This window comes from Schistocerca americana, chromosome 3 (genome assembly GCF_021461395.2).
Source record: "Schistocerca americana isolate TAMUIC-IGC-003095 chromosome 3, iqSchAmer2.1, whole genome shotgun sequence".
NCBI lineage: Eukaryota > Metazoa > Arthropoda > Insecta > Orthoptera > Acrididae > Schistocerca > Schistocerca americana.
The window spans coordinates 361,052,303-361,072,718 of NC_060121.1; the positions used below are offsets into that span (position 1 = coordinate 361,052,303).

The following is a 20,416-nucleotide window of genomic DNA, read 5'->3' on the forward strand; positions in this document are numbered from 1 at the left end:
GATGGGCATTCTGTTAGTATAAGGGTGAATGGCCTTTCAGACCATGATGCACAAATACTCAAACAAATGTCACATTTAATCACAAACTATGTAGGAAAGTATCCAAAAGCAACAGAGAGTTTTCAAAACCTTGTCAAGGAACAAGAGTGGCAGGATGTTTATAGTGCTGATAACATGGGTGACAAATATAATGAACACATTTCTCATGCTCTTTGAGAGTTGCTTTCCATTAAAACGTTCTAAACTGGGTACTAGCAGTAATAGGCAGCCTGGGTGGCTGACTAGTGGGATAAGAATATCTTGCAGAACAGAGTGGGAATTATATCAAAATGTTAGAGGTAGTCACAATCAAGCTACAGTAACCCATTACAAACAGTATTGTAAGGTGCTTAAAATGTTATTAGGAAGACAGAGAGTATGTGGTATGCAAATAGAGTAGCTAATTCACGGGATGAAATTAAAACCATATGGTCAGTTGTGAAGGAAGTGTCTGGTCAACAGCACGGGATCGACGATATAAAGTCAGTTCGCAGTAAAAATATTTCTGTTACTGATAAATCAGACATGTGTACAGTATTTAACAATCATTTTCTGAGCAATGCTGGTAAAGTAAATAAAAATTTGGTTTCTACAGGGAATCATACTACTTTCTTGGCAAATGCCTTTCTGAGATTGATGTCTGAAGTACTCCTCAGTGATAAAGATAAGAGGGAGATTGTGCCAATAATTAAATCACTGAAGACTAAGGACTATCATGGTATGAACGAGTGCCTAGCAGTATATTAAAGTGCTGTGTTGCACATGTTAGCACTGTATTTAGCCTATTTCTAATTTTTCCTTTAGGAATGGTCAATTTCCTGAACAATTAAAGTACTCAGTGGCAAAGCCTGTCTATAAAATGGGGAAAGGGCTAATGTAAATAATTTTAGACCTATTTCTATGCCATCAGTGTTTGCTAAAGTTATTGTAAAGGCTGTGTATATAAGGATAATTGATCATTTTATATCACACGATTTGCTATTAAATGTACAGTTCGGCTTTAGAAGTCGTTTAACAACTGAAAGTGCTACATTATCTTTTTTCTCTGTGAGGTATTGCATAGGTTAAACAAAAGATTTCGAACGCTTGCCATATTTTTTGATTTAACTCAGGCGTTTGATTGTGCTGATCAGAAAATATTGCTCCAGAAGTTGGACCATTACGGAATACGGGAAGTAGCTCGCAACTGGTTCCCTCTTACTTTATCAACAGACAGCAAAAGGTCATTACTCACAGTTTTGAGAATGGCTGTGATGTGGGGTCTGAGTGGGGTGCAGTCAAGTGGAGGGTACCCCAGGGATCAGTGTTGTGGCCACTCCTCTTCCTTTTTATATAAATGATATGCCCTCTAGTATTACAGGTGACTCTAAAATGTTTCTGTTTGCTGACGACACTAGCTTGGTAGTAAAGGATACTGTGTGCAACATTGCCTTTGTTTCAAATACTGCAGTTCATGACCTAAGTTCATGACTTCTAGAAAATAAACTAACGCTATATCATAGTAAGACTAAGTTTTTAGAGATCCAACACACAATTCAACAAAACCTGACGTTTTAATTTCACAGAATGGGCATATGATTAGTGAAACTGAGCAGCTCAAATTTCTAGGTGTTCAGATAGATAGTAAACTGTCGTGGAAAGCCCACGTTCAGGATCTTGTTCAAAGACTTAATATTGCCATTTTTACTATTCGAACGGTATTTGAGGTGAGTGATCGTTCGATACGAAAATTAATCTACTTTGCTTATTTTCATTCGCTTACATCGTATGCTATTATATTTTGGAGAAACTCTTCCCATTCTAAAAGGATATTTTTAACTCAGAAACGGGCGGTTCGGGCAGTTGGTGTAGGTTCACGAACCTCTTGTCGACCCCTGTTCACGAGTCTGCGTATTTTGACATTGACCTCTCAATGTATATATGTATTCCTTACTGTCATTTCTTGTTAACAATATTAGCGTATTCCCAAGAATAAGCAGCTTTCACTCAGTTAACACTCGGCAGAAATCAAACCTGCATTTGGATCGGACTTCCTTAACTGTTGTTCAGAAAGGTGTACAGTATAATGCTGCATCCATTCTTAATAAGCTACCACTCGAACTCAAAAGTCTTAGCAGTAATCCACGCGCTTTCACATCTAAACTGAAGAGTTTCCGCATGGGTCACTCCTTCTATTCTGTCGATGAGCTCCTTGAAAAATGAAGCTGATTCTTGTTCCATTGTTGACTGCGTTTACTTAAACTTATGGACTGACTTTTTTCGGGTTCATAAACATTTTATTTTTATCTGTTATCACTTTTATGTTGTAATTTCATGTACTGACACGTTCCATGACCTTAGAGGTTTGCTCCTCAAGTTGGTCCTACGGAACTTGACGTGTAAATAAATAGATAAATAAACGAATTTCCACTCAGTACATTGTACAATTATACTATCTATTATATCTTCTTTAAACAACTATTCATGATTTTTATTGGACAGTCGGACGTACATTATCTGCACAACCGTGAAATAACCTACTGTAAGACAAAATAACTGTAGAAGGTGATAAATGGAAGGAAGAAATCCCTCACAAACAAGTAAAAAGGTGGAACGTGACCTATGTGTCGTGTCAAAGTATAAGATGCTTAGTTGTACACAGATGAGGGGCATACACTATGTCATATCTATAAAATGAACGTCCAAGGCGTTTTATTTTTATTGTTTTCATTTATCTGCCCATGTCTTTAGAAGGTTTCCTACACGAATGTTTCTTATCAATTTGAGAATACAAGGGCGTAATATTAAATGTAAAATTACAATTGGATTTTACTATGCGTGTCACACATTTATTATATTGTATATGTGTGTTTTATATATTGAGGGCTTACAATCTTTTTAAATTCTCATATTCTGATATTTCATTCTTATATCAATTATTATATTAATTCTTATATCTTATTCTTATGTTTATTATTCAGGAACATTTTGTGCACTTCCTTGGATGATACCGATCGTAGAAACTTTTGGAACGCAGACATTCCGAATACCACGAGCATCGCACGGAGACGCGTTTGTCACAGTGAGATTTCTTCGCCTGAATCTTACTCGAGAAAAAAAGAAAAAAAAAACGACACTGTCAACGATGGTGAAGACTTCGCGCGTTGGCAACAACTTCGCGGCAAACTATGCATAAGGGATCAGTTTTTCGAAAACTGGCACCTGCAGTTGATTATGAACCAAGATACACTACTGGAATTTAACCGAAATCAATTTCAAATAATTTTCTCATTTCTTAAAATTCATTCATGTGATATACAATTAGTACGCGAGTAAGGGCAACATTATATCACTATACACTGGAAATAATCGTGTAGTAATCTTCTACAGACATGCGTATATAAAGGAAAAAAAAACAGAAATAATCGGGTTTCGAACACGAGGCGCACAATTAATAAGCCGCGATGCTGACCATTGTGTCATCATTTCGTCTGACGGTGAAGCATGGTAAAAGACACATAAAGGACGTAGAATATATCTCGAAAACTTTGACTGTCGTTTTTTCAGAAACGGTCGATTATCTTTGGATAAGCCGAGTCACGTGTTCGCTTATTTTGACCACACTTCCACTGAGCGAGGTTTCTGGGAAACAGGGTGATGGCACTTGCCGTGTTCTCCTCGTAATTAATATTCCGCCATCCTCCACAAGAAACCACAGTCATTGCTTAACACGTGGTCAAGAAATGAAAAAAAAACGCATAAATACCACATACTTCAGAATTTCATTAATAGAACTCAGCGACTGAAGTCTAGAAAACCACTGTAGCCCACGACACTCAGTGTGCAGGACAGTCATTTCAACATGCAAGATACCTGGAACTATCAAAGGCGGGAGCAAACTTCCTTGATGCATCAACGTTGATTAAAACTCCCTGGTAGTGACCAGCAGGTTATCATCTACTCCGATGACCCTGGTGCATACTGCATCGGATCAGACCTGACAGGGCGACTGCTGCAGCCATGGTGATAAAAGCCTTCCCTCAATATTAACACTAAGCGAGGTGGTGCAGTGGTTAGCACCCTAGACTCGTATTCTGGAGGACGACGGTTCAAACCCGCGTCCTACCATTTTGATTTAGGTTTTCCGTGATTTGCCTAAATCGCTTCAGGCAAATGTCGGGATGGTTCCTTTGAAAAGGCACGGCCGACTTCCTTTCCCATCCTTTCCTAATCCTATGGGACCGATGACATGGGTGTTTCGTCCCTTCCCCAAAATCAACCAACCAACTATCAATATTAATACGGCGAAGAACATTTGAATGTTCACTCAGAGCAACCGGAGGGACAAGGGAAGAGGAAAGGCCTTTACAATTTGTCTGCAGTAGCTTCTGGCAGGATTTCGAAAGTGGACTTAGGACACTGAATCCACTACGAACTTGTGGTTGCGTTTATGTGTCCAAATTTACATTTTTCTTGCAAGTAGTTGTCTAGTATTTTCTCCTGTCTTCACACGATAAATAAATAATTGAGAAATTTGGAGGTAGTAGGTCAGCTATACCGCTTCGTGTGTAACATAACAAGTAGTTCAGTTGTTAAAATGAATGCTCGATTTGGCGTGTAAATGAGAAAAACTGCTTCTAACGATTCCAATCCATCCAGCGCATAACGACTGAAACGCGGCATTTTGCCCTTCATCACTGGAGTCAGTTGTTGGATTTTAACATTAATACTGCAGAGATAGTGATGTAAATAGAATAGTGTGAAAGCTCAATATATCTGGAAAATTGGTCGATGTACGCTCTTGGTTCGCTACCACGCCACCTGGAGCGCTTCAAGTTTATCGGTCCATCATCTACTTATTTTATTGGCTCATTTTTGGTCTTTCATGTGTTGTTTCGTTTCTTAATTCACACCCAGATTCGTAAGTAATAAGAGCTACACGTCAGTCAGCAGAACACCATGCAACGAAAACAGCCTCTGTTTTATATGCCACAAAAACAAATTTGGAATCTTTCACTCCTCCCAATACAGGGTATTTCAGAAGTGATAGTCAATATTCAGAGATATAACAGTAATGTCCATTCAAAACAAATAAATTAAGTAAACATGGGCTCTAAAGGGCATATCTTAAGAGCTATGAACAATTCTTGATCATCGATACCGTGAAACAAATCTCTTCTACCGCAAGCCGTTTGCTTTTTGTATTTTGGGAAGTGGTAGTGTGGACTAAAATTAGAAAAGAAATGTACAGTCAATATGTGCTCTAAAATGAATACCCTAAGAGCTATGAGCACTTGTTCATCTTTACTGCTTTGAAACACAACTCAAGGAAGATAAGGGAGCCCATGTTTACTTGACTTTTTCGTTTCGAATGATCGTACCTATCTTATCCCTGAATATTGACCATCACTTCTGAAACAGAACGCTATCAGAAATCGACTAACATATTTACAACGCAATTCGAAGAGCGCAATATGCACAAGATGGCTGCAATCAGGAACATAATTTTTTCTTGATAACAGCCACACGGTTTTACAAATAAATGCACTTTACAACCAGGCTACCAGACCCACCCATAAAGTATAAATGACAAATACAATCCTTTAGTTCTAGTATTTCCGCGCCACATTTCTCGTACTCAAAGTACGCTACCACGTCACTTGGAGCACTGCTTTCGTTCTCTGTTTCAATGTCGTAATGTGGGCATTGGACTTATATTTTGGCGTTCTGTGCTCAGTGGGTCTCGCGAAATGGCCTGTGAGACAAAGAGATGCATTGAAGAGCCAAAGAAACTGGTAAACCTGCGTAATACTGTGCAGGGCCCCCGCGAACACGCAGAAATGCCGCAACACGACGTGGCATGAACTCGAATAATGTCTGAAGTAGTGCTGGAGAGAATTGACACCGTGAATCCTGCAGGGCTGTCTGTAAATCGATAAGAGTACGAAGGGGTTTGAGATCTCTCCCGAACAGCACTTTGCAACGCAGCCTAGCTAGATATGCTCAGTAATGTTCATGTCTGGGAAGTTTGATGGACAGCAGAAGTGTTTAAACCAAGAAGAGTCAGTCTGTAGCAATTCTGGATGTGTGGGGTGTCGTATTTTCCTGGTGGAATTGTACAAGTCCGTCGGAATGCACAATGGACATCAATGGATACAGGTGATCCGACAGGATGCTCACGTACGTGTCACCTGTCAGAACAGTATCTAGACGTATCAGGGGTCCCATATCATTCCAGCTGCACTCGCCCCACACCAGTACAGAGCCTCCACCAGCTTGCACAGTTCCCTGCTGACATGCAGGGTCCATGGGTTCATGAGGTTGTCTCCATACCCGTACACGTCCATCCGCTCGACACAGTAAGAAACGGGACTTGTTCGACCAGGCAACATGTTCCCAGTCATCAACAGTCCAACACAGGTGTTGACGGGCCCAGGCGACGCGTAAAGCTATGTGTCCGAAAGCCCATATCGATGATGTTCCGTTGAATGGTTTGCACACTGACGTTTTGCTGATGGCCCACCATTGAAATCTCCAGCAATTTGCGGAATGGTTGCACTTCTGTCACGTTGGACGATTCTCTTGAGTCGTAGTTGGTCACCGGTTTTGCAGGATCTTTTTCCGGCCGCAGTGATGTCGGAGATTTGGTGTTTTACGGGTTTCCTGATATTCGCGGTACGCTCGTGAAAAGGGTCGTACGGGTAAATCCCCACTTCATTGCTACCTCGGAGATGCTGTGTCCCATTGCTAGTGCGCCGATTATAACACCACGTTCAAACTCACTTAAATCTTGATAACCTGCTATTTTAGGAGCGGTAAACGACCTAACAACCGCGCCAGACGCTTAAGTGTCTTACATTGGCGTTACCGACCGCAGTGTCGATCAGTCTACCTGTTTGTCCATTATAATTATCCGGGCTGTTATGCCGTGGTCGGTTGAAGAATTCTGTGTCAATTCCCAACGTTTCGACCCCGTCTGCGGAGGACATCTCCAAGGGGTCTGTAGCTCGATGGAAGGTCCAACACACCCACTGGCTCACTACTGACTGCCGCTAAATTCCGTGTCCGCGCGCTCCCGCACCGAAGCGTGATGTCACGTGTTTTGAAAACGTCAGTGCCATTGGCCGCTGTCCGCTGCCGTCGATCGCCGTTGCTATCACCCAGTGGTGGACGGGTGGTACACATCTTCTTCAACACCGGCATCCAGAAACCGTTTAATTTCACGCCCTTCTCCTTTCGATTGATATTATTAGGGTGTTTGGCGATTTCGATTGCCTCCCTGTAGAGCCTTTCGTAAAATCCGCTTGTCGCCGCTAGTACTTGCGTCTCCTCGAAACGAATATGGTGGTTACCTGGCTGGAAAGCATGCTCCGCAACAGCTGATCGTTCCGTTTCTACTCTTCTACAATTGACCTTGTGCTCTTCCAAATGTTTTGAAACAGTTCTTTTAGTGGTACCCACATAAACATCTCCACAGCTGCATGGGATCCTACACACTCCAGCTTTTTCCAATGGTTTGCGAGCGTCCTAGGCAAGCTTAAGGTATTCACGTATGTTCCTGGTGGGCTTGTAAATTACGGTAATATTCCGCTTCGTCAAGATCCTCCCTACTGTTTCCGTTACATTTTTAACAAACGGCAGGAAAACCTTAGATGGTACAGCTCCAAATGCACTAATGAGGAACGGATATTCGTCCGCCGAAATAAAACGTGCGTTGAGACAGCCACGCAGAAACCATAGTGATGTACAGGCTACTACAAAATCTAAGGTTTTCCTGCCGTTTGTTAAAAATGTAACGGAAACAATAGGGAGGATCTTGACGAAGCGGAATATTACCGTAATTTACAAGCCCACCAGGAAGATACAGGAATACCTTAAGCTTGCCAAGGACGCTCGCAAACCATTGGAAAAAGCTTGAGTGTGTAGGATCCCATGCAGCTGTGGAGATGTTTATGTGGATTCCACTAAAATAACTGTTTCAAAACGTTTGGAAAAGCACAAGGGCAATTGTAGAAGAAGAGAAACGGAACGATCAGTTGTTGCGGAGCATGATTTCCAGCCAGGTAACCACCATATTCGTTTCGAGAAGACGCAAGTACTAGCGGCCACAAGCGGATTTTACGAAAGACTCTACAGGGAGGCAATCGAAATCGCCAAACACCCTAATAATTTCAATCGAAAGGAGGAGGGCGTGAAATTAAACGGTATATGGATGCCGGTGTTGAAGAAGATGTGTACCACCCATCAACTACTGGGTGATGGCAACGGCGATCGACGGCAGCGGACAGCGGCCAATTGCACTGACGTTTTCAAAACACGTGACGTCACGCCTCGGCGCGGGAGCGCGCGGACACGGAATTTAGCGGCACTCAGTAGCGAGCGAGTGGGTGTGTTGGACCTGCATCGAGCTACAGACCTCGTTGGAGATGTCCTCCGCAGACGAGGACGAAACGTTGGGAATTGACACAGAATTTGTCAACCGACCACGGCATAACAGCCCGGATAATTATAATGGACATGACATTTCCGGACATGAAAGTCTACATTTTAGTAGCCTACCTGTTTACATATCTCTGTATTCGAACACGCATGACTATACCAGTTTCTTTGGCACTTCAGTGTACGAGCTAGGTGAACTTGCAGGCCCGGATAGAGCTGGTGCACGACGCAGCGTCGCGCGGGGACCTGGAGGAGCTGCAGGCGCAGCTGCAGGAGGCGGGCGGCTTCCGGCGGCTGGCGCAGAGCAAGGACGCGGCGGGCCTGGGGCTGGCGCACAAGGCCGTGCTCGCCGACGACGAGCGCATGCTGCGATGGCTGCTCGACGCGCACCCCGCCGCCGCCGGCGTCAAGGACCGCGTGAGTCCCCGCTCTGGCACACAACTACTGGCAGTTCTGAAGGGTTACTAGCAAGTACAGCAACCAAATTTTTGTTGCACAGAGGCCCGATATAAGGACTATACAGGGTGGTCCATTGATAGTGACTGGACCAAATACAGGGTGGTGCACGAAAATGTCTTACCATTTTGTTTTTGGATATAAACTTCATTTTCAATACAATCTGAAAGGAACATACACTACAATGAAGAGCCGTCCATGGAGATCTAACTCAGCACATGCTCAATATGTCCACCATTTCGTTTCCTAACTTCCTTCAAACGAACACTCAAGTTAATGATTACCCTACGCCACATGTCTTCCGTAATTGCACTGCAAGCTTGAAGAATAAGTCTTCAGAGCTCCATTAAATCACGTGGACGTTTCGGGAAAATTATTTTCCTTTAGGTACCCCCAAAGAAAAAAGTCACGTGGATTGAGGTCTGGGCTACTGGGGGGCCAATTTTGTCTCTCATTGAAGCGACCTGAAAACCTGAGTGAAATGATCCGTATGTCGAAATGCTCGTGTAAAAACTCCAACACAATGTTTGCAGTATGTGGCCTTGCTCCATGTTGCGTGAACCACTGCGTGTTGAAGGGCAAGGGAGTAGCAAGAAGCTGTGGAATCAAGCTATTGCGAAGCATGCTCAAATAACGCTCGCTGTTCACAGTTTCTTCAAAGAAAAAGGGTCCAATAAGTCCGTGACTGGAAATTGCTGCCCACGCTGTAATCCTCGGAGCATAATGTTCTCATTCGTGAAGCACTTGTGGGTTTTCAATGGCCCAAAAGCGTACATTTTGTTTGTTAACCACACCGTCTAAATGAAAATGCGCCTCGTCTGAAAACTACTGAGCAAACAGTAGTCTCTGCTGCTTGTGTTCTTCAGTGAGCTTCTGTGCTCAGGTCATCTTGTATGGGTACATATGGAAGTTACATTTAAGGATGTGTTGAACGGAGCGTCTGGGTATTCCCAGTTGCACTGCTGCCTTTCTACACGATTTCCCGAGACTTCTCTGTACAGCAACTCGTACCGCTTTAATATTCTCCGGCGAACAAACAGACTTAGGCCGTTGTCACTTCGCTTCCAATACTGTTCCTTCCTGTACAAATTTATCGTACAACCTATGGATGGTCTTCTTGCAAGGGACCCATTGTGTGTTAAACTGTTGTCGAAAACGCCTCTGAGTCACAACAAGGCTTTTCGTTTCATGAAAAAGTAACACAATTGCCGATCGTTGCTGTGTCGTCAGTCTTCCATTATCAGCCATTGCTGCTTACTAGTCTCCTAGCGGCAGTATCGTAAATTACACGTTATCTCGTAACTCATTTGTTTTCCAAGCACTGCTGGTACTGCTGTAGAGATCCCAGCGGGATATCTAATGTGCGTCGTAAATTGTCAAGAAACAATTGGTAACACATTTCGTGCGCCACCATGTATCTCACGACGTAAGCATCAAACGAAAAAACTACAAAGAACGAAACTCGTCTAGCTTGAAGGGGGAAACCAAATGGCGCTATAGTTGGCCCGCTAGATGGCGCTGCCATAAGTCAAACGAATATCAACTGCGTTTTTTTAAAAATAGGAACCCTCTTTTTATATTACATATTCGTGCAGTACGTAAAGAAATATGAATGTTTTAGTTGGTCCACTTATTTCGCTTTGTGACAGATGGCGCTGTAATAGTCACAAACGTATAAGTACGTGGTATCACGTAACATTCCGCCAGTGCGGACTGTATTTGCTTCGTGATACAACACCCGTGTTAAAACGGACCGTTTACCAATTGCGGAAAAGGTCGATATCGTGTTGATGTATAGCTATTGTGATCAAAATGGCCAACGGGCGTGTGCTATGTATGCTGCTCGGTATCCTGGACGACATCATCCAAATGTCCGGACCGTTCGCCGGATAGTTACGTTATTTAAGGAAACAGGAAGAGTTCAGCCACACGTGAAACGTCAACCGCGACCTGCAACACATTATGATGCCCAAGTAGGTGTTTTAGCTGCTGTCGCGGCTCATCCGCACATCAGTAGCAGACAAATTGCGCGAGAATCGGGAATCTCAAAAAACGTCAGTGTTGAGAATGCTACATCAACATCGATTGCACCCGTACCATATTTCTATGCACCAGGAATTGCATGGCGACGACTTTGAATGTCGTGTACAGTTCTGCCACTGGGCACAAGAGAAATTACGGGACGATGACAGATTCTTTGTACGCGTTCAATTTAGCGACGAAGCGTCATTCACCAACAGCGGTAACGTAAACCGGCATAATATGCACTATGGGGCAACAGAAAATCCACGATGGCTGCGACAAGTGGAAAATCAGCGATCTTGGCGGGTTAATGTATGGTGCGGCATTATGGGATGAAGGATAATTGGCCCCCATTTTATCGATGGCAATCTTAATGGTGCAATGTATGCTGATTTCCTACGTAATGTTCTACTGATGCTACTACAAGATGTTTCACTGCATCACAGAATGGAGAAGTACTTCCAACATGATGTATGACTGCCACATAGCTCGCTAGCGGTTGAAGGGGTGTTGAATAGCATATTTCATGACAGGTGGATTGGTCGTCTAAGCACCATACCATGGCCCGCACGTTCACCGGATCTGACGTCCCCGGATTTCTTTCTGTGGGGAAAGTTGAAGGATATTTGCTATCGTGATCCACCGACAACGCCTGACAACATGCCAACATGCGTCAGCGCATTGTCAATGCATGTGCGAACGTTACGGAAGGCGAACTACTCGCTGTTGAGAGGAATGTCGTTACACGTATTGCCAAATGCATTGAGATTGACGGACATCATTTTGAGCATTTATTGCATTAATGTGGTATTTACAGGTAATCCCGCTGTAGCAGCATGCGTTCTCATAAATGATAAGTTCACAAACGTACATGTATCACATTTGAACAACTGAAATAAAATGTTCAAAAGTACCTGCGTTCTATATATTAATATAAAAAAATCCTACCTGTTACCAACTGTCGCCTAAAATTGTGAGCCATATGTTTGCGACTATTACTGCGCCATCTATCACAAAGCGAAAAAAGTGGTCCAACTAAAACATTCATATTTCTTTACGTACTACACGAACATGTAATAAAAAAGGGGGGATTCTATTTTAGAAAACGCAGTTGATATCTGTTTGACCTAAGGCAGCGCCATCTAGCGGGCCAACCATAGCGCCATCTGATTTCCCCCTTCAAGCTAGACAAGTTCCGTTCTTCTAGGTTTTTCGTTTGATGCTTATTTCATGAGATATTTGGCCCGGTCACCATCAATGGACCACCCTGTATGTGGTGTCTACTGTGATATATCTCCAATTCACATTATTTTTCGAAGGGTTAATTAGCGGTCGCAAATTTAATCGAGTCCGTTGGAAATCATTTTAGTTGTCTGGCAAGAAGTTTCTTTGACCTGGAAATTCTTAGAAAGTATATGTTGATGCCAGAGTGATTCCGGCTGGTTTCTACCCTAAATTAATAACTATTCACATTAGTAGAATAGTGCTATGTGAAAAAAATATGTTGTTCTCCATTTATTAAAATTGATTTAATACTATTTTGAGAGATATATTTGTCTAATTTCGTCTTCGTTTATACAGATTTATTTTCTGTAAATGCTGCTGATACACTAAGATTTACTTTTGTCTCTTTCTAATTGTATTCCTTTAATTGTTTGTGTTTTAATAGTACTGGCGTTTGTGACATTATTAGGAGTTGAGATTTTTATGTTGCTTTCATATTTTTGAGGCTCCTAATAAAACATGATCTTTTGATACGCCTCGATCTTTCAAAGGGCCATTAATTTAAACTGTAAGGACTAAGCAATTCCTATTGTATCAAAGTATTTACCTTACTACTTTTCATCAGTTTTTAAACCACAAATTTCTTAATTTTTTGATTATTTTTCTCTATTTTAATGATGTAAGTTCTTTTCCTTATTGAGTTTTCTGTGTCGTCTGAGTTGACCACCAATGTCAATTTGTTCCTTACTAGCTTCTTTACATTCGGTTGCTACAACGTACTTCATGAGAAGTCAGCTTAGCTTTATATTACTATTTTTAATTATTTTAATTGGTGAATTGAAAATTAATCTTATATACATTATCAATTTTATTATTGTTTATTTTCTATTTCTTTTCCTTTAGTTTTAGCTTGTTTGGCTTCCTTTTTAGTACAAAGATTCCATACTCCTCTTGATTTTGCTAAAGCATATCTTGGTAGGTAACAGGTTCTCATGTTGAGTGAATTGAAAGAGGTTTATTCTCATTTTTTTGCTGAATATTGTGAAATTTTTTCGTAAGTGTTGTTTGGCTTTTATTTTTTATGATGTGATTTTTCTAATTTAATATTTTTAAGTTTTCTGTTATCTTTTGGTTTTATTTGGTTTCATGGCTTTTTACCACTGTCCCATTCTTGCCTTTGTTGTTATCGTCGCCTTCTCTCCAAAGACTGGTTTGATGCAGTTCTCTATGCTAGTCTATCCTGTGCAAGTCTCCCATCATCTCCGAATAACTACTGCAACCTACATCCATTTGAACCTGCTTGCTATTCATCGCTTGGTCCCCATTTTCTGTTTTTGCCTCGGCACTTACCTCCAGTATCAAACAGACAATTCCTTGATGCAGAGAATGTGTCCTACAACGATCCTTTCTTTTAATCAATCTGTGCAGTATATTTCTTTTCTCACCAATTCTATTCAATACTTCCTCATTAATTGCTGATCTACCCATCTAGTCTTCAGGTCTCTTCTATTGCACGGCATTTCAAAAGCTTCCATTCTCTTCTTGGTTGAACTAATTATTGTTTATGTTTTGCTATCGTACAAGACTACAACCACACAAATACATTCACAAAATACTTGCTAACACTTAAATTAACATGTTAAAAATTTCCTCTTTCACAGAAATTCTTTCGTGCTATAGCCAATCTTCATTTTATATTCTGTCTACTTCGTATATCATCAGTTATTTTGCTGCCCAAATAACAGCGTTTATCTATTATTTTTAATATCTCATTTCTTAATCTAGCTACCTCTACATCGCTTGATTTAATTCGACTACATTCCATTACCCTTGTTTCACTTTTGTTGTTTTTTATCTTATATCCTTTATTCGAGGCAGTTGCCATTCTGTTCATCTGCTCTTTTAAGTGTTTTGCTGCCTGAAAGAACTATAATGTCATCGACAAACGCAAAGTTTTTTTCTTGTTCTTGAATCTTAATATCATCTCATAATTTTTCTTTGCTTTCCTTAATTAATTGCTCAATGTATGTACAAAGTGATTAATGTCGGGGATAGGTTCACTTTCATATCAGCCTCTGCTTTCCTTTCATGCCCTTCGACCCTTATAACTGCAGCCCAGTTTCTGTACAAGCTCGCCGGCCGTTGTGGCCGAGCGGTTCTAGGCGCTTCAGTCCGGAACCACGCTGCTGCGACGGTCGCAGGTTCGGATCCTGCCTCGGGCATGGATGTGTGTGATGCCCTTAAGTTTAAGTAGTTCTAAGTCTAGGGGACTGATGACCTCAGATGTTAAGTCCCATAGTGCTCAGAGCCATTTGATCCATTTTCTGCACAAGCTCATAACGTTTAGCTCCCTGTATTTTATCCTTCCTACCTTCAGAATTTCAAATAATGTATTCCAGTCAAAAGCTTTAAGTCTACAAATGCTGTAAATAGAGCACTAATATAGCATTCGAATTAGCTGTATTTGATGTGATGTTTTCTATTAGTTATTCTTTATGGATGCATACATTAAACATAGGAGTAATATTGGTATTAAGAATTTGCTAGGGCCTGACATATAACATTCAAAGATATTACGATGTAAAGTAGCATCCCTATCACTAAACTGTTCACAATAACTCACTCTCTACCCTACCTTCCTATTCATAACGAATTCTTCTCCCGTTATAACGTTTTATGGTTGCTGTTCATATGATTCTATACTCATATGACCAGAAATCCTTGTGTTCTTTCCGTTTTACATCACTGACCAGCATTATACCTAAGCTTAGCCTCAGCATTTCCCTTTTCAGATATTGTGGCTTTCCTACCATGTTCAAACTTCAGACATTCCGTGCCTCGACTCGTAGAACGTTATCTTTTTGTTGGTTATTCCACATTTCTACCATTTTTACATCCCCTTTGCAGTTCCCTTCTGGGGATCCGAATGAAGGACTAATCCGGAATCTTTTGCCAATAGAGAGATCTTCATGACACTTTTTCAGTTACGTACCACATGTCCTGTGGATAACATTACATATCTTTAATGCAGTGGTTTCCATTGCCTTCTGCACCCTCATGCCGTTCTTCATTGCTTATTCTTCCTACTTCTAGAGGCAGTTTCCCATCCCAAGGCTAAGATAGTACGCCGAACCTATGTCCGCTCCACCGGCCTCTTTGACAAGGCTGTTAGCTGAAAGAGAGTAAATTCTTATGCCGGAAGTCTTTGGCCGCCATTGCTGATGATTTTTATTCAAAATTCAAGCAGGAGAGGGCTTGTTCGAACCCGGGACCGAGGTCGTTTTGATTAATGGTCAAAGACGCTAGCCCTAAACTATGGGTGCCACTCGCTGTTCAGTCACTCGTCAAAATATTCTTTCCAAGCCTGTAATATATCATCTGGCCGAGTGATAATGTTTACATCGATGCAGTGAAGAGGCGCTGTCCACGGTTTATATTCGTTCCTGATGTAATTTAGACTCGATATACTTTGCGTATGTTGTTTTCCTTCTGGTCGTTCTCAACAGTCTCTGTTTTGTGCCGTGGGTACAGCCTTTTTTTTAATCTGCAGTAGGTCTTGCTAGTTTCCTTCTGTCTCTCCCTGTAGCGCAGTTCTTATTCTTCGTTTTTCCTGTCCTGCAGCTGCGCCACCTGGTTGTGATGCTAGCTTCTGCTATCTTTTTTTGTGTATCGTTGAAGCGTTTCTTTTTCTTTCGTTCTGTTTTTGGCAATGTGTTTTCTGCTGACGTTTGAAATCCGCCAAATTCCATTTAGTACTTGTAAATTGTTGCTCACTTCCACTTGACACTTATACGTTTCACGACTGTAACTCAATGGTTGAACTTCGTGCTGCACTGTCTGTCCTTGGTGTTTTCTGTAATTTGTTTTCAGCTTGTCTTCCACAGATGCAACAACCACATAATGGTCAGAGCCTATGTCGGCTCTCTGGTACATACGAGTATCGCTATATGCGCGTGAGATTAATATATGGCCGGTTTGGTTTGCTGTCTTCCCATCTGGCGAATATCAGGTCTCTTCGTATATATCTTTGTGTGGAAAGATGGTGCTTCTAACACTCATGCTTTTTGATTCAGCAAATGAGATCATTCTCAGTTCGTTTTTATAGGTTTTCTCATGGAAGCTTTCATTGCCTGTCGTCGATTGCAAATTTCCCTCTTTTCCTACCCTGGTATTAAAGTCTCCTATTCCGATTTTGATGAATTGCGGCAGGCAACCATACACGTTCTCCAGCAGTTTATAGACATTCTCTTTTACAGCATCTTCTTTTTGTAGGTGTATGAACACACAACAGATACATTGGACTATCGACCTTTCGCTCATACGTAGCACATTATTTCATTAATTGCCTCAAACTTGATGGCAGTTTCAACGAGCTGCTTTGAAATGAGAAATGCTATTCCAAATTCGTGTCTTTCAGTTTGTATTCCGCCGTTAGATATAGTATGTTGTCCGAGGTTCTGTTGGCATTTCCAGGAAATCATCTTTCTTGTGCTGCAGAAATTCTTACACTGTGTTTATCAATTTCTTCTTGCAATCTTTGTATCTGCCCAGGTTGCCACAGACTCCTTGCATTTCATGTACCAATTCGGAAATCCCTTTTTCGTTCGCCATATCGTCATATAGGGTCGTTTCATAGAGGTTTGTTTCTTAAATTGTGGGGGGGGGGGGGGGGGGGTAGGGGGGCAGGGGCTGTTCTGTCGGAGTTACTATAACTTAACCAGGAAAAGATGGTGAAGAAATAACTAAGGACAGCAGGAGATTCAGAGTTGCTTCGTTCACCAATCTGCTCTTGCGGATAAGAAAACGACAGGTAGTTGTGGGACACACTTCTTTTGGCTCTTCAGTTAGACAAAAACAGAAAAATATTGTTTGACATAAAATGCAAAACAACAACACAAAAAACAATTTACGTCACGAACATTGTTTGCCTTTGGGTAATGGTTATGATTTTGACAAAAAGTTTGGTACAAGAAAACGACGTGAAAGCGTTACATACAAAAACAAAAAAAGTGAATGATGCTCGAAAGATGTGAGATTGGAGCAATAATGTTTGCTCAAATATGCATCATGTGAAGAGCAACATTACGAACAATAGTTAAAACACTTAGTTAAACTTTCATCTCATTCAGTTGTTGAAGAAAGTAAATGCATGTTAAGTGCCCTAGAGCGTCATTGAAAGATTACGCCACCCAGTGCACACATCCGTATGGCTTCCTTATATTTCCATCTCAGACGCAGCTCAAACCACACACAAACTGGGTGTGTCCTTGAGGCCAGGAATAATGAGAACGTTCTTCTGAAGGCTACTTGGGGAACAACCTGAAAAGACCACCGCACTGGAAGGTCTCGATGGCGGTACAGCGTTCAACAGCGACCGCGCCAGTTGTCTCCAGTCTCGCTGCTGAAGGATTGTCGATGCAGCCCCTGTAGCATCCTCCACACCAATCTCGTGCAACGCAGTAAGTCACGCTCGTCTGCAGACATGGTCGCCACATATTGTCGCTGCTGACTGTCACGTTGATGGAACTTGACACACAGATTGGTGGTCGTGTCGCCGCTCATGACGTTTTGAGTATGTCATTGGCATGGCAGCCAGTGTTAAATTGTCCAGACTTCGCACTGACCAGAGTATCAGCACAGATCTGCCACGTTGAAGGGACCTGACATGCAGAGCGGTGGGCGTACGCCCTCTGATGATATCTTGGCTATGTGTCAGGCATGGCAGCTGGTGTTAAAATTAAATTGTCCAGACTCCTCACTCACCACAGCATTTGAAAATGTCTGCCACATTGATGGAACATGAACAGCTGGTGATAAAATTAAATTGTCCAGATACCGCACTGACCGTACCATCGGAACAAATGTTCAGTATTGATTGGACATGAGACTCAGACTGGTGGACACGTTCCCTATCATGAAATCTTGGGTATGTGATACACATTACAGCTGATGTAAAAATCAAACTTTTCAGACACCAGATCATATGGCCTACCATCAGGAGAATGACATATAAGCTCTTTATGTTCCTGATATTAGCTTGCAAGTAACCCAGTTGGAAACATTGTCCACTACGCTACATTTTCTACCCTTTTTTATTTTACGAGATTACATTCCTGGGTGCATGGGGTCGATCTTGTTTGATTCCTTTTTTACGTGACTGTACTCTCTTGTGAGGCGTTGTTGACTGAGGGTTCATATTTCTCAAATTATTGGTCGTAGTGACTTAACCTGTTAATACGATCGTTTGCAGACTCGCTAGCTGTAGCTTACAAGTTACGCGGGATAGACGTACGTACCTAGATTTCAGGTGATTATCTGTATCTCCCTGCCGTATGGTGCATAACGCAGCCGTCATCACTAACATTGTTCCTTCTCCTACTGCGCTGCCTACACAGCTATGGACAAACTTCTACAAAGTTGACATTGCCCGAGAAATGTTTGGCGTACTTCTAGAAAATAGTCATTGGCATTATAGCTCCACAACAGTGCATTTCCGGCATATGGTTAATTGGAAAATGGTGCTCGGTTCAATATTTCTATCCTGCTCTGATCTTATAATCAGGTTCTTTCTCTGTCCCCTTTATAAGTCTAGCAAACAACACAATCTAAGCCGCAAGCCATCACCCGGCATAACTGAACAACATAATACATTCAAAACACAAGACTTGGTGGTATGGCCCCCAGACGGGAAAGGAAGCACGGCCCGCGATTTACAAATAAAAACATCCCAGACGCGATCTAGATGACGTCCGATGCCTGGCGTTTTCCACTTGACCCATTTTGTTTCGCAATGTGTGGGGTAGTCCCCTCTAGCATCAGGCCTCGTCAAACAATGTAAAGAGTCGAACGGTGGATGACTTCACAGGAGGGCCGCACGGCGCTGCATTACTGCTCGGGCTGCGCGGACCCGCGCGAGACGTGGTCGCTGCTGGAGGCGGCGGGGGCGGACGTGGGCGCCGTCGACTCTGCGGGCCACACGGCCGCCTTCTACATGCAGCACCCCGAGCAGGCGCCCGCCAGGCCCAGCCACAGCGCCGCCAACGACGCCTCGCAGGCGCGCAAGCTCACCACCGGCAAGGAAGGTAGGGCCGTCTGCTGTACCCTCATAGGGATGGGTAGTTCGCGAACGAACGGGTGCAAAGGAACGGTTCACCACGATGAACGAAAGGACCGAGGAACGAATTCCAAGGAACGATCTGTTCATAGTTCACTTCGGTCGCGGCGGTCTACTTATAGTTCCCGGGAACGAGGAACCATCGGTTCATAGTTCACTAGTTCACTTCGGTCGCGGCGGTCACTTCGGCAGTTCTCGTTCCAGTCTCGGTCGCGTGCTCGTCTCAGTATCGGTCTCCCTCGGCCGCACTCGTCGTTCTTCGCATGGCCACCTGTCTCAGTTCCACTGCCGACTGCTCCTAGTTGTTCAGTATCCAGTTGTTCGTTTCGTTCACTGCGCTCGCCCATTTTACATGTGTTCCAAACCGTTCTTCCAGTTGGGTCTGGCTATTCAGCGTCCACGACCGGTAATCAAAAAGTATTTTATAGTTACGTAAATGACATAAAAATCACGTTGTATGTAGTACGTACGTCTTTTCAGGTAACAAAAGGGCATATCAGCTCACTTCATTATATCGATGAACAGCAGAAGACATACTTACAAAAAGGCAAGTTTTTTTTGTTATTCATATATTTTTTGGTTTCATCGATTTGATTTAGCAACTAACTTTCAATAATTTGCTTAATTTTTAGTGTAAGAAAATTCATATAAAACTATTTTCGTGTATCTTTCATATACAAAATATTACATTTAGGAAGGCTCTAATTATTTTTAAGTTTGATTGTTTCCAATTTGCATTACCTGCTAGTTTGGTTTCTTTGAAAAAAAATTGGGTTGTGGGTTATTTTGGCTCAGTAGCAAAAGTGGTGCCTCTCCATTGGAAAAGACATAGATTGCCATAAAATCGTATTTACTTATTATCTCAAAAACATTTGTTCAGAAGGAGCTTTCAAGCCAAAAACTTTATTACTATTGCTGCATTAACTTTAATAATGCAACATAAAAACCTAATTTTTACTAAGCGTGTGACGCAAGTATGATGAGAAAATCACATTTTATTTTATGCTTCCATGAAGTCTACTTCGCCTACGAACTCAGAGACAACGTGAAGTATATATAGGGTGTAAACGATTATTGTTTACAACGTACCATAGCTATGTAGTGGAAGTCGAAACGAAGAACTTCATACAAAATACTTGTGGT

General features: G+C 42.1%; 1 protein-coding gene across 1 annotated transcript in view; it reads left to right on the forward strand.

The window, feature by feature from the left end:
• Positions 1–20,416, forward strand: part of LOC124606082 — a 114,081-nt gene that overhangs the window by 71,857 nt on the left and 21,808 nt on the right. Inside the window, exons 4-5 of the mRNA XM_047138047.1 lie at positions 8,662–8,874; positions 19,025–19,241. Of these exons, the coding sequence (XP_046994003.1) occupies positions 8,662–8,874; positions 19,025–19,241 (430 nt within the window). The remainder of the gene's footprint in view (positions 1–8,661; positions 8,875–19,024; positions 19,242–20,416) is intronic.